Source organism: Hyalella azteca, unplaced genomic scaffold (assembly GCF_000764305.2).
Source record: "Hyalella azteca isolate HAZT.00-mixed unplaced genomic scaffold, Hazt_2.0.2 contig16899, whole genome shotgun sequence".
NCBI lineage: Eukaryota > Metazoa > Arthropoda > Malacostraca > Amphipoda > Hyalellidae > Hyalella > Hyalella azteca.
The window spans coordinates 9,129-23,142 of NW_025946705.1; the positions used below are offsets into that span (position 1 = coordinate 9,129).

A 14,014-nucleotide genomic window follows, 5' to 3' on the forward strand; every position below is an offset into this window, starting at 1 on the left:
GTGAGAGCCAGGAGGGGGAGGGTCGCTCAGTGTCCGGGGTGCAACAGGGTGCTTTCGGTCGCCAATATGGCGAGGCACCAGAGGGCGTGCCTGGTGTGGGACCCTGGGGGGAGGGGCAAGTTCCTGACGGGGATCGATGGCCCGGAAATGGAAATGGAATGGAGAAATGGGGTGGAGAGGCACACGATTAGGTTCTCATGATTCATCACGTTCAACAGAACTAACAACTGCCATTCACGATCACAAGACAAATTGTACTTCAGTGGGCACTGAAATAATCAGCAATGGATGACTCATTCATAGGTTTTGGGAGGACTAGGTAACTAACTAGTATGACTCACTTTACTAGGCACTACGCACCCTCGATGCCTCACTTTACTAGGCACTACGCACCCTCGATGCCTCACTTTACTAGGCACTACGCACCCTCGATGCCTCACTTTACTAGGCACTACGCGCCCCGCTTGACTCACTTTATTTGGCATTAGAATAAGAGAGTCGTTCTTCCTGCAGCTGCCGGACTCGACCTTGCCCAGCACGATGGTGCCCCTGTCGTTGTAGCGGTCAGATATGGGCATCATGAAGGGACCTGCGGCAACACAGTTCAGTTAGATACTCCCACACAAACGTGACATAGAAAACAAACGTATCTCGGTGAATAAAAAAATTAATGTTGTGTTAAACCACCAACTACAGAAAACATTCACAAGTATTAGAGGTTAACAAATAATATAAATATTTGTGTAACAGAAACTTATTATAGATATATTTATGGGAAGTAAATAGAACAAATCATTGTGCAACAAAAACCTATAGAAAGATTTTCTGATTGATTTAACAGTAAAAATATTCTCGTATATTACGACAGTAAGTGACTGAAAGCTTCCACAAAAATAAAAAATACGTAACATCTGTGATTTTTCGTTTCTAAAAATCATTACAAATTGTATTCTGGGAAATGAACAAGCTGTGTTTATTCGTATTATTTACAAATTGATATCAGAGTAAAGTCCCACTTGTGGTACATGTAATTAGATGTAAAATCTCACTGTTTACTAACCTGCACCACATGTTACTAACTCGCGCCACAAACATGTCATTAACGTGCGCCACGTGTCACTAACTCGTGCCACGAACATGTTACTAACCTGCACCTCCATGTTACTAACCTGCACCTCCATGTTACTAACCTGCACCTCCATGTTACTAACCTGCACCTCCATGTTACTAACCTGCACCACCATGTTACTAACCTGCACCTCCATGTTACTAACTCGCGCCACAAACATGTCACTAACCTGCACCTCCATGTTACTAACTCGCGCCACAAACATGTCACTAACTTGCACCACAAACATGTCACTAACCTGTAGTATTTCTGTTGAGTGGTGGCAAGTCATTGATGTAGGGGATGAAGGCAGGACCGTCATACCACGGACACAAAGCGGGGTCCATGGGATACCGCAGGTTACATCCCGTCAACCCCGAGCACGGCATGAACATAATGTCACGTGAAGGGTTGAAGCCAACCTGCCACAGGCATGAACATAATGTCACGTGAAGGGTTGAAGCCAACCTGCCACAGGCATGAACATAATGTCACGTGAAGGGTTGAAGCCAACCTGTCACAGGCATGAACATAAATGTCACGTGAATAGTTGAAGCCAACCTGTCACAGTCATGAACATAATGTCACTAACAAGGTTGTAGCCAAGCCTTCTACTAACTAGACTAATTAATATTATACATAAAACTAAACTCCTAAAGGCCACAAAAAATTTACGTCGGAACATATCACTCTAGTCAGCGAGCACATCACAACAGTGCAGACGGCTCAATGCAACATACAAGCTTATTCTGTAGAGAAAAACCAAAACCTCACATTAAACCCAGGTTTAAATTTCTCCTACTTTAAAAGAATAATTAAACTCATTAATTATAATTCATCATATCTCACTATGATGACCTACAGAAAAGCATAAACAGGCTGCTGGATGCACTCCCAACTAGTCACTGATTATCTCTCTACTCGATACTTACTAAATTTCTGCAATAATAACCGAGCTGTTGCAGCTGAATATGCAACGTCAATGCCACTCAAGTCACCGAAACAATTATGAAACAGTCTTCCAATAGAAACTCTTATTTATAGACAAAAATGAAGGATAACTTAATAAGTTCAAAGTCATTGTGTTGTAATAAAACTATACAAATAGTAATTCTGATCGGATTTTTTTTTAACAAGCGGTGTGAGGGTAGCGGTGTGAGGGTAGCGGTGTGAGGGTAGCAGTGTGAGGGTAGCAGTGTGAGGGTAGCAGTGTGAGGGTAGCAGTGTGAGGGTAGCAGTGTGAGGGTAGCAGTGTGAGGGTAGCAGCTGTCTCTTATACACATCTAGATGTGTATAAGAGACAGGTCTTATATAAGGCTAGCACACAACATACCAACTCTCTTCAAATAAGGCACGAGCTTGTCTAATATAAGGCTAGCACACAACAGACTAACCCTCTTCAATAAGGCACGAGCTTGTCTTATATAAGGCTAGCACACAACATACTAACCCTCTTCAAATAAGGCACGAGCTTGTCTTATATAAGGCTAGCACACAACATACCAACTCTCTTCAAATAAGGCACGAGCTTGTCTAATATAAGGCTAGCACACAACAGACTAACCCTCTTCAATAAGGCACGAGCTCGTCTTATATAAGGCTAGCACACAACATACTAACCCTCTTCAAATAAGGCACGAGCTCGTCTAATATAAGGCTAGCACACAACATACTAACCCTCTTCAAATAAGGCACGAGCTTGTCTTTACACTCGTTGTATCTCTCCTGGGACCACTGCACCGTAGGATCATCCATCTTATTTATTAAGACTATGAGATGCTTCACGCCTGCCGTCTTGGCCAGCATTGCGTGCTCTCTCGTCTGTCCACCGCGCTCGAACCCTGTCTCGAACTCGCCTTTTCTGGCTGATATCACCTGCGGGGAAACTAGTTTACTTAGTATATAATAAAAAATTCAATTAGGTTAACAACGTGCTTAGTTGTGCTAAAAAAAATAAAACATGCTTAGCTTAATTTACAGGACTTAGGCAAGATGTTAAACAAGCTATACATTATACAAACATTGTACGATTCAAAACACGATGATACATACTCTTATACAAATGGCATTACAAGATCTGTTATGAAGAAAAAAAAAGAGGTTGATGATGAAGTGGTAGATAATGATAGAATGGTACCGGTAGATGATGATGATGGGATGATAAATCATGATGGAGGTGTAAATCATATAGATAATGATGAAGTTATAGCTCGTGATGGTATGATAAATCATGATGAGGTGGTATGTATCAGGAGCCTGATGATGGGATGCTAGATGATGATGTTATGATAGATGACGGCAGCGTGGTATATATCATACCAGAACGGCGAGGTCGGCCTGGCTGGCCCCTCCAATCATGTTAGGCACGAAGCTCTTGTGTCCAGGGGCGTCCAGGATGGTGAAGTGCTTCTGCTCCGTCTCAAAGTACGCGCGCCCCACCTCCACCGTCTTGCCTTTGTCACGCTCTGTCAAAAATAATTGATCGTACTGAAATCATGGGTACTTATCAAGACCTTAAGGTCTTAATGTTTTAAGGTATGTCCAGTGATACTAATTGTACATTGAATTTCACTAATTGTACAGATATTTTCATAGTAAGGTGAGCAGCGCATAAGAAGGCGGCGCATCAGCGTGACCGTGGACTACGACGTCCTAAACTCATCATAAGGTCATAAGGTTGTACCAGCGCAACCAAGCTTTTCCCAAAATCCCCCTTTCATTTCCCTCACTGTACTCCCTCACCCTCCAGGTTGGTGTCCAGGGCCCACGACAAGTACCAGGTCCCTCCATTACCCTCACTCTCACCCTGCAGGCTGGTGTCCAGGGCCCATGACAAGTACCAGGTCCCTCCAATACCCTCACTCTCACCCTGCAGGCTGGTGTCCAGGGCCCATGACAAGTACCAGGTCCCTCCAATACCCTCACTCTCACCCTGCAGGCTGGTGTCCAGGGCCCATGACAAGTACCAGGTCCCCCTCCAATACCCCCCCTCTCACCCTCCAGGTTGGTGTCCAAGGCCCATGACAGGTACCAAGTCTCTCTGTTCTTCTCCTTGGCCTCTCGCTCGTATTTGTCCAGCGTCCGCTTGTCCACCATGCCAGTGAGATACATGATCTGGCCACCAATGGTCGACTTGCCTGCGTCTGGGAGACAAGGTAAACATTAGTGGACATATTTTACAACAGACAATGTCTGAGGAATGAATCAACGAGTGAATACCTACATATGGAAAGAAAAACGTCAACAGTGATTGCCAGAAGTGCAGATTAATTTTTGCAATAAGTATACAATGATCATCACTACATACGCCTTGCACGTTGTCTTAATTGTACATATACTTTGAAAGAAAATGAGTGCATTGGAAGAAAATTTCAGCATGCTTAACACCTGTCAGCATTCCTATGGGGTAGACGGATTATTTGTATTTAATAGAAGAGCACTCAAGTGTGAATGAAGTTTATCAATGTGAGCAGCTTTTATTAAAAGTGAAGTAAATAAAGAGATTGCTAAATCATAGACCAACATCAGCTTCATAAGTTAGAAGATAATAAGGGTAAATTTAATTTGCACATAAGTGCATAGTGAATATAAGATATAAGTGCATAGTGCAAATTTAGCAAGTAAAATCCACTTGGAATTAACCTAGCACAAGTGCAGAATAATATTTGATGATAAGCATAGTACTACTGAGGATATAACTAATTAGTGAGGTATTACCAAGGATTTAATTATTAAGCGAGTTATTACAGTGTATGTGACTAATAAACAAGATATTAATTTAATTTGTCTAGTATGATATTTCTGAGGACATGCAAGTGGAAGTAACGCACCAACATGTCCTATGAAGATGACATTGACAGGCTCTTTGCTGGGGCCATCATCCAAGATGACAGGCTTTTTCTTCTTCTTCTTGTCCTCCAGCTCCTCACTATCATCATCCACATCATCATCCTCATCATCTTCTGGGGTGTGGGGTGTGGATGATGTGTCTGCTGAGTGTGATGGTGATGGGGTGGCCGCATCCGCTGCCTCCTCCCACGAGTCTGTATTGAGTGGGAAATAAGAGAGTGAAGAGTCTGAAGAGAGTGAGAAATGAGAGAGTGCTGAATCAGAGGAGAGTGAGAAATAAGAATGTTGAGTCTCAGGTGAATGGGAAATAAGAGAGTGCCTAGTCTGAGGAGAGTGAGAAATATGAGTGTTGAGTCTGAGGTGAATGTGAAATAGGAGAGTTGAGATTGAGGTAAATGAGAAATATGAGGGATTTAACATCATCAAACAATGGTTCATTAAAGCATCTCCTGCCAACAGTTCAATCATTGCAATATCACCAAACAATTGGCCTTTATACAAATCACCACTAACCAGCAGTATTATCATTATTGATGACAGCTCTGGTCTTCAGAGGTGAGGCAGCAGCAGTAGCTGCAGCAGGGGCTTCAACAGGAGCCTCGGGCTGAGCCGTGGCATCGTTGATGGAGTTGACCATGACAGCTGGGGAGGTGGATGATGGGGAGGACAGGTTGGGGGGAAGCGTATTGTGAGAGGGAGAGGAGTGTGAGGAGGGGAGGTGAGCAGGAGATGAGGGTGTTGGTGAGCTCACTGATGGGGATGACACAAGAGGGGATGAGCTGGGCGGCACTGGCTCAGGTACGGTGCATGCACTCTCTTGCTCGGGTGGAGGATCTGCACACATCAAATAGCAGATTAAAATTAACAAATAGTAATTCAAAATTACAGCATGAATCAATAAATCTTGAATTTAATACCTACATGAAAAACCATGCAAGATATTTTTAAAGATTCAAAATAGTAATAGTAGCATTATAATATATAATGCCATCAGTATTAATCGTTAATGCTTGATTTATGAACCTTCAATCTAAAGTAGAATATTAAAACAATTAAATTATTATTAAAAAATTAAAACCTTTCATTTTCATGGGTTTGACATTTTTTTACTGACAAGGAATTATAACCTGTTAATATGAAAAACTAAAATAAAATTATAATATAATATTAAAAATCAACATAAATCAGGAAGAAATAAAATCCTATCAAATAATATTTCAAGATAACAATTTAGCTATTCACAAAAAGTATATATTTTACTACCTTGTGAAATAAAATTGATGCGAAGGAGGGCAGACTCAACAAACAAAACAAAACAAGAACAAAACGAGGCTAAAGTTTCTACCCATTTACCACAACAAAACAATCTGAAATAGAACAAATTAAGAATTATAACTATAAGTTAAAAAGCATTATGGTACCTAGGGTCACAATTTATTAAAATACTTTAATTTCATCTCTCACAAGTGGTAGGGCATCCCGCAACAGTGAACATTTTCTACTCATTACTGAACTCTCACAGCTCCAGAGGGACATGTTTTTGATACATTTGAAATCTTGCAGCCTATTTGTTCACTTTCTTAATAAGTAGGTAGGAGGTATGTACTTCATCTAGAGGGGACCTAATGGCCCCATAAATGAAAAGGAATCACAAGTTGCAGCTCTGAAGGTAGATATATTCCATGCCTGTGGTAAGGCAATAGAGTTAGAGGGTATGGTATGATATGGTATTTTAATGGTACAATATGCTCAAGATTGTTGCTTGGCATGGGCATGATAATGGCATTCAAGACAAACGAAGAGTGTGTAAGAGTATTTCAGCTGATTATAAGACAGGACCTAACAAAACATGCCTCACAGGGATCATTTAAAACATATAAGTCATACTAATGAAGGTTGTAGTGATATTTACAGATATAAAGATGAGTTGGAGAGTTTGCATATCCATCCTGAAATTTTATTACACTGCCAGACTATATAAATACATATTTATAACTGTCTCAAAGGTCATGGAATTTTTTTCAGAATATTTCATTAATCATCAACAATTACTGAGCTGCCACTTGGCAGATACTCTACCAAAGCCCAGGAATGGAATATATCTATTTGGCAAGCCATTAAGGAGATAGGTTTGCCGTGAGAGCAATAGGAGGTTTTCACCACGCCCAAAAAACTGGCACGCGGCACGTAAAATGACGTAAAAGTCGTAACATAGCCTGGATACCGTAACTAAGCCTCAAACCAAGTCAGCAAGGCATAGAGCGACTGGCTGCATACCTCTCACCTCACTGTCATGATGTGCACTGACTGCTTTGGCGGCAGCAGGCTGTATTTATAGTCCCGCCCTCCAATTACGCCCATAGGAAATAGTGAAGGCCGCCCAATACCACCCCCGGTTCCACGGCGCATCTTGTACGTCAAAATGCACGTGGAAAGATGGTTCTGGTACCGTTCAACGCGTCAGAAAGTAAGCTTTAAGATGAGTATAAGCACTGGATAATGCCATAATTGGCCGCTTTATGTCAGACATTCCTTTTTAGTGTGTCCAGCCTTCGAATTAATCCCATAGACTTTACTGAAGGGCCCTCAAAACCGCCCCCCTTTGGGAGCTGTCACGAAATCATTTTTCGACATAGAGAGATGATTCTGGTACCATTCGATGCGTCAGAAAGTAAGCTTTAAGATGAGCACAAAAACCGGAAAACGCCAAAATTGAAAATTTAGAGGTAGCCAGTCCCCTTATTGCAGTCTGATTGCTTTGATGTGAACGCAACTAGGCGCAATCTTCAACCAAATGTTTAGGTTGACTTGTTTACATTACGATGATTATCTTCTTCAGGATATGTTGGCAGAGCAATGCGGATGTTAAAAACCTTATGAAATGATAGGTTTGTGAATTCCAAACCACAATTTTTTCAATCAAACAAAAATTTATGACATTTTAGCTGCAAGATTTCATACCTACTGAAATTATATGATATTAGAGCTGCAATATTTCAGAAAAAAATAGGACTTTCCCAGCCCTGTCCCAAGCTAAGTGAATTAATGCCAACACTCCCTCTTTAATAATGCTTAATACTGATCATATATTCAAATTTTTCTGTTATAATGAGTGGGTGAGCATATGAACAATAGTATGTTCAAGGTTGTTTAGTTTTTGCAAGAGAGCTCCAATTAAATTCTATTCATAAAGTAAATCAGTTTCATTGGAATTGATCAGTGGAAACTGGCAACTTAAGGAAGGTGGAAACTGGAAACATGTGCAGCCCAGCATGGACACTTAATTGTTCATTTGATGTTTGATACATAGAAAAGATACAAAATTACACATATAAACTATTAGCTGTGTGTAACAAATTTGTAGCTACAAATGAAAACTACATTTGTAGTTTTCAGTAATATTTGTACTAATTTGTAGGACAAATGAAAACTTCAAACATTTAATACTCTCTACAGACTCTACCTAAAACCAAATACCCAATTAGCCAAAAAAATACCCAATTATACCAAAACCAAATACCCCAATTCTGTATAGGTAATATACTCTCATGTAAACATGAGAAAATGTATCGAAAAAACTACCCTACCCAGGGTTGGCAATGATTAAATCATGTGATTAAATCAATTGATTTTTTTATAGAAAAAAATCATGATTCTTTGGATTTTTCAATTTTTTTTTATTTTTTCATATATTTAAATATATTGAGTGGCAGTCTTTAATTTATATTGAGGTATTGTTATTCATGGTTTAGTATAAATGTACTATGAATGATAAATTGGTATATAAACTTGTTGCCTTTAGTGTGTATTAGGTTCCAATAAATTGAATGTTTTTGGTAATAGCCATCCATTATGATCCATATACTGTTATTGTTAGTAGGCTAATTGCAAAATAAAAAATAACACTTCAAAAAGACAAAAAGTTGAAAAAATCCCAAAAAAAAAACAAATAAATCAGAAAAATCATAAAAAATAAAAAAATCATTGATTTTTTATTTTTTTGATTTTTTTAAAAAAATAAAAAAAATCACCAACCCTGACCCTACCACGTTACATCACCTTCCACTGCAGTGAAAATTTATACACTGAGCTAGCTCATTAGAAACTGCCGCGCTTCCAAAATCGCGCGTGATTTGACTTCCAATCGTGTGTTGGCAACGCCTCAATCAAGTTAACTAGTTGTTTATCTGTAGGGTAGTGGACAAATTTTTGCAATTAATATGTTCTAAAATAAAAAAAAAACACATCCACATTTGCAAAAAATTCTCACGATTGGACAATACCAACTAAGCTTTTGATATCGCACAAAATTATAAGATAAACTCACTCTTTCACTGCGTATGCTCACATCATGCTTCTACGTTTACGTATAACAAGATGGTGTCACACGCTTTTGTTGTGGTTGTGTCAAGTTTGATTTCACAATAAATAGACTTGATCCACATTTCACAATGAGATTTAAATGATTGAAAGTTATTTTTTAATTATTAAACCCATTTGTATGTTCAAGATTTTAATTTTTCCATTTTTTGCCTTATTATATTGAATTTATCTTAATAAATTCACTTCAAATTCTGAATGAATTTGTCCGCCATTGCGAGTTTTCGAATGTTTTGTGTCTTTTGGAAAATGTTTGTTGTTTAAAAAGGGAAACTATTTCATTATATAAAATGTAAAGCATATACCATATAGTGCATTAAGGGGAGCATCTGGTCAAAATTTTTGAAATTTGGCTTGTCTGGTTTTTAATCTCGTCTTATAGCTGACATTCTGCTCTATTCAACGGTACCAAAATCATTCCGGTAAGTTGATTTATGCGTTCACGACAGATCGCAAAAGGGTGGGGGGTGGTGGAGTTCTTTCACATTTAAGATAGGCGAAAATTCCCGGTTGCATACTTAAATAGCTAGTCCACATACGATGTGCTTCAGTTACCCGCCTGCAGTTGTACGGGAGGGTTTGCGTGTCGTCGTTCACACCATCCTTGACAGGAATTGAGCTGCAGTATTGCCTAGTCTTGCAGTCTTGACACCTTGAACGCTTATTCCGAGGCGCCCGGGACTTTGTCAGGCTCTACTGAACAATTAACTTATTGTCACTGCAAACCTATCTCCTCCTACAGTTTTGAAGCTACAGCAATGAGACATATACCAATCGATTCGCAATTGAATTATCTAGAGATTCGTCATAGCTTTTTTCCAATTTCGTTATAGTTTTGAAAATATTTTGAAAAAAGGGGGTAGAAAAATGGGGAAATGGAAAAATTTTCAAAATTTTTGCAAAAAATACTCCCCCATCCACAAAAATTCGAAATTTGAAAAAAAGCTATGATGAATCGATAGATATGGTCCTTACGCATCAACTGATATGCGTCTCAATGTTGTAGCTTCGAAATCCTAGGAGGAGATAGTTTTCTACGGTACCCCCTTTTTTCCGTTTTCTAAGAATTTCATGTTTTTCCACACGAAAATTCACACGAACAAAAGAGTCTTAGAATTCTGTTTTACATATGAGTACCAAGTTTCAAAACGATCTGTCTGTAAACAAAAAAGTTTTTTCAGCACCCAGACACTCCCCTTAATAACACAATTCAATTTTATAAAAATTAATTTTTAATTTAAAAAATATAATTAGATTTTTAATTCAACATTTTTCTAATAGAATTTAATTCTACAGCATGAAACCATCTAGTGTATTAATAATAAAATTTAATTCAATAAAATTAAATTTTAATTACTTTTTTAAATTTAATTTAATTCTACAGCTTCAACCAGTAAAAATGAGCATCATAGGAATGAAAGTAAAACTGTCGTTCATATATCACAAATTGAGTGATAATGGATGGATTTGATAGGTATTTTATTAATCCTGCTTATATATAAGAAAGGAAATGACGCTTCTATTTCAGAATGATAATGGAAATGTCCCTACTATTTCAGAAACTTTTCTTGAATACACTGGTGAAAACTAAAGTTCTGTAATCAATGGAGTCTTTGAAATTACAAAATCGTTCAATTTAAAATTTTTATCTATATGAGTGAGATTGTCATTCGCCAATCATCATAGGAGCTGTAAGAAAAAATTCTTTGTTTTTGATGTAAAAGAATGTTTTTAAATTAAAAGAAATGCAATACTTGATTTTTGGAAATACGATGCTAAAATTAAAGATCCATATTAGAATTCAATAGACGTTATGCTTTCAGAATTATTTTCAAAAAGTTTGTACCTATTAAGAATTTATAATTCTACAAATTGCATAATGCAATGCACAAATTCAAGATCACCTATGAGTATGAATTTAAGTCTCATGACTGGGGAAGATTTCAAAATTTATTGTACTATCATGTAAGTGTGATATAAGCTTTTTGTCCTTTCAATGAACAAAGTTTATTTAGGTTCTATTAGGTGTAATGGGTAGAACAATGCAACATATTAGTGGCCACCAATCGGTTGGTTATTTCCAACAATCGGTTGATGTTTGGCTCTTGATATGCTGATTAATGGTGTACAAATATTGCCGTAGATACATCGTCCAAGAGTTTCGATGCAAAGATGTTTATTTAAAGGATAATAAATCAATTTTCAATTGTTTAAAAATCGTATGGAAATAAATAAACATCATTCAATTTATTTCAAAAGCGTTTCATAAATGAGCAATAGCATATTTCCCATGAATAAACCTAGTCAAAGTAACAAAATAATTTGTTTGAATTTTCGTTCGTTTGATCAGAAACAACATAATTAATCATTCTCTTGCACTAAATATCCAAATGATTAGTCAAACTCAGTTACCGTCCGCAATGATCATCCCGCCAGGATGGAATTCTAATATTGACGGTTCATATATTATTCCCGATACACCTACACCAGTTTTTTTATACAACATTATTTGAGGCAAAAAAATGAACTTCTTATAGGCTTAAAACACGTATGGGTATGCTAAGTTTCTATAAGGTAATTCACTTGGAAATGTTGCGTGCCAGCAAGGCTGCAGGCGCAGCTTTCACTCAACAATTAAAATTATACAAAGTATTAGTTTGTTAAAGATTTGTCTCTTAATATGACTGCAAAGAAGTAAACTTAATAAAGTAATTACAGCTACCGTGACTATGCTGTCAAGCAGACTTTTCGATGATGCAACATAGGGCGAAAACATGAATAAATTTGTATTCAAAACCATATCAATTGGTGTTTAAATTTTGAAACAATTTTCCATCATTTAAATGTCACTGTGAAATGTGGATCAAATCTATTATGAAATTGAACTTTACAAGACCAAAACAAGGTGTCAGACACCGTCTTGTCTAATGTCAACAGTCAACACAATGTTGCCATACGCCATGAAAGATTAGCAGTTTATCCCATCATTCCGAGTGGATTCGAGAACTTTGTTGGTATTGGTGAAATCGTGAGAATTTTCTGCAAAAGTTTACGTAATTTTTATTTTTTATTTTGGAACATATTCATTACAAAATTTGTCGATACGGATACATGACTAGTGATGCATTGGAGTGAAGAGTCGCCAACTTTTTATCGGTTTTCGAACCACACGCAAGCGAGTTAGAGGAAGTGCAGCTGTCCGGGTGTCCGCAGTTTCTGACGAGCTCAGTGTAAGAGTATGAGTAATTGAGTATCAATTGTCACTTCGGTGGAAGGTGTAAGGTGGTAAATTTTTCGATACATTTTCTTTTGTTAACATGATAATATATTACCTATACAGAATTCCATACTGCGTCTGGTCCACCATCCAGGACTCCAGGGTCCAGGCCCAGGGACATACAATTGTTTTCACTACCAGTCTAACAGGCCATTTTTCAGAAAAACAAGTGTAAATATGCTATTTCTTAAAAAAATAGGTAGGCAAAGAAGTAAATTTTGCTGCAAGCACAGGCTCATTTACATGTGGCAGCAACTTCTACTGGACCAGGACACCAGCCTAGGGCCCTAGGCTAATCAGGATTGATCCTTAAATTTCTAAGAGAAAACAACAAATTATCAAAGTAAAATACAATTTCAAATTTTCAGTTATATTATTGATTGACAATTTTACTTGATAATTTGATTACATTATACAATTTTTCATTCCTTGAATTTATTTAGTCAAATCATTCAATGATTCATGAAAATTTTAATAGGTTAGCACAAATTTTGAAGTTTGAACTGCAACGTAGTGACGAATATTTCAGATTTAGAGCTATCAGGTATGAGCAAGCCTCATAAACAAACTGAAAGAATTAGCTGATCCCTCGCTATTCGCTAACATGGACTGAATTTGATGGCACATGTAACTCGATGAACTCGGGAAGCGGCAAGATGAGATGAGAGGTCAGGGTGTGAAATGCGGTACACATGGCGCACTCAAGTCAAGCAAACAGCTGTTGTCGCATGCTTAATATTCGGGTCGGCCCACGTTATTACCGTCTGAATATTACCGAAAAATTGAAATTAAAAACGTTTCAAAAAGGCTTTACCTGGCGCTTGTGGCTCCTTTCGAAAGCTTGGAATAAATTCCGCAGCATTCACATTGGGAACGAAAACTGCCGCATTCACATTTAGTCTGGACAGACTCGCATTAAGACCACCATCGGCCACTGTTTCCCACGAATCTGGAGTTGATGTGTTATCTGTCATATTTAACTTTTGAACAGTAACTGAAGAGTCACTCATAAAGCGCACAGAGCTTATTTGTCCGTATATTATTAGAATACGCTAACAACGTGGGCCGGAAGATCGTCTCGTGGAGCAACCAATATGGCGGGCGCTGAAATCTCGAATAGCCGAAAATAACACACCTCAAACAGATACTGATTATATCATATTTTTATAATAACGAGTTTTCATATGTTTTCATGCCAATTTTATCCATTCGTGTTTACATTTACTTCATATTGTGCGTTCCTGTCAAAGTTTGATAACTAAGTAAATGATTTCATCTATGAAACACTTGAAGATACAAATGCGTATTGTTTAGCAATCTTTCCATCTTGACACATTGCATTGGAATTTAGCTGCAATATATCTGAAGAAGTTTTAAATATGAAAGTGTCAACGTCAGAA

The 14,014-nt window shown here is 37.8% G+C and overlaps 1 protein-coding gene across 1 annotated transcript in view; it reads right to left on the reverse strand.

Annotated features, from left to right (window-relative positions):
* Positions 1 to 13,812, reverse strand: part of LOC108670303 (eukaryotic peptide chain release factor GTP-binding subunit ERF3A) — an 18,132-nt gene extending 4,320 nt beyond the window's left edge. The window contains exons 1-8 of the mRNA XM_018157765.2: positions 13,429 to 13,812; positions 5,471 to 5,791; positions 4,939 to 5,151; positions 4,105 to 4,251; positions 3,428 to 3,573; positions 2,786 to 2,983; positions 1,368 to 1,530; positions 474 to 589 (exon numbers count right to left, since the gene is read on the reverse strand). Of these exons, the coding sequence (XP_018013254.1) occupies positions 474 to 589; positions 1,368 to 1,530; positions 2,786 to 2,983; positions 3,428 to 3,573; positions 4,105 to 4,251; positions 4,939 to 5,151; positions 5,471 to 5,791; positions 13,429 to 13,624 (1,500 nt within the window). The 5' untranslated portion in view covers positions 13,625 to 13,812. The remainder of the gene's footprint in view (positions 1 to 473; positions 590 to 1,367; positions 1,531 to 2,785; positions 2,984 to 3,427; positions 3,574 to 4,104; positions 4,252 to 4,938; positions 5,152 to 5,470; positions 5,792 to 13,428) is intronic.
* Between the last annotated feature and the right edge of the window lie 202 nt (positions 13,813 to 14,014).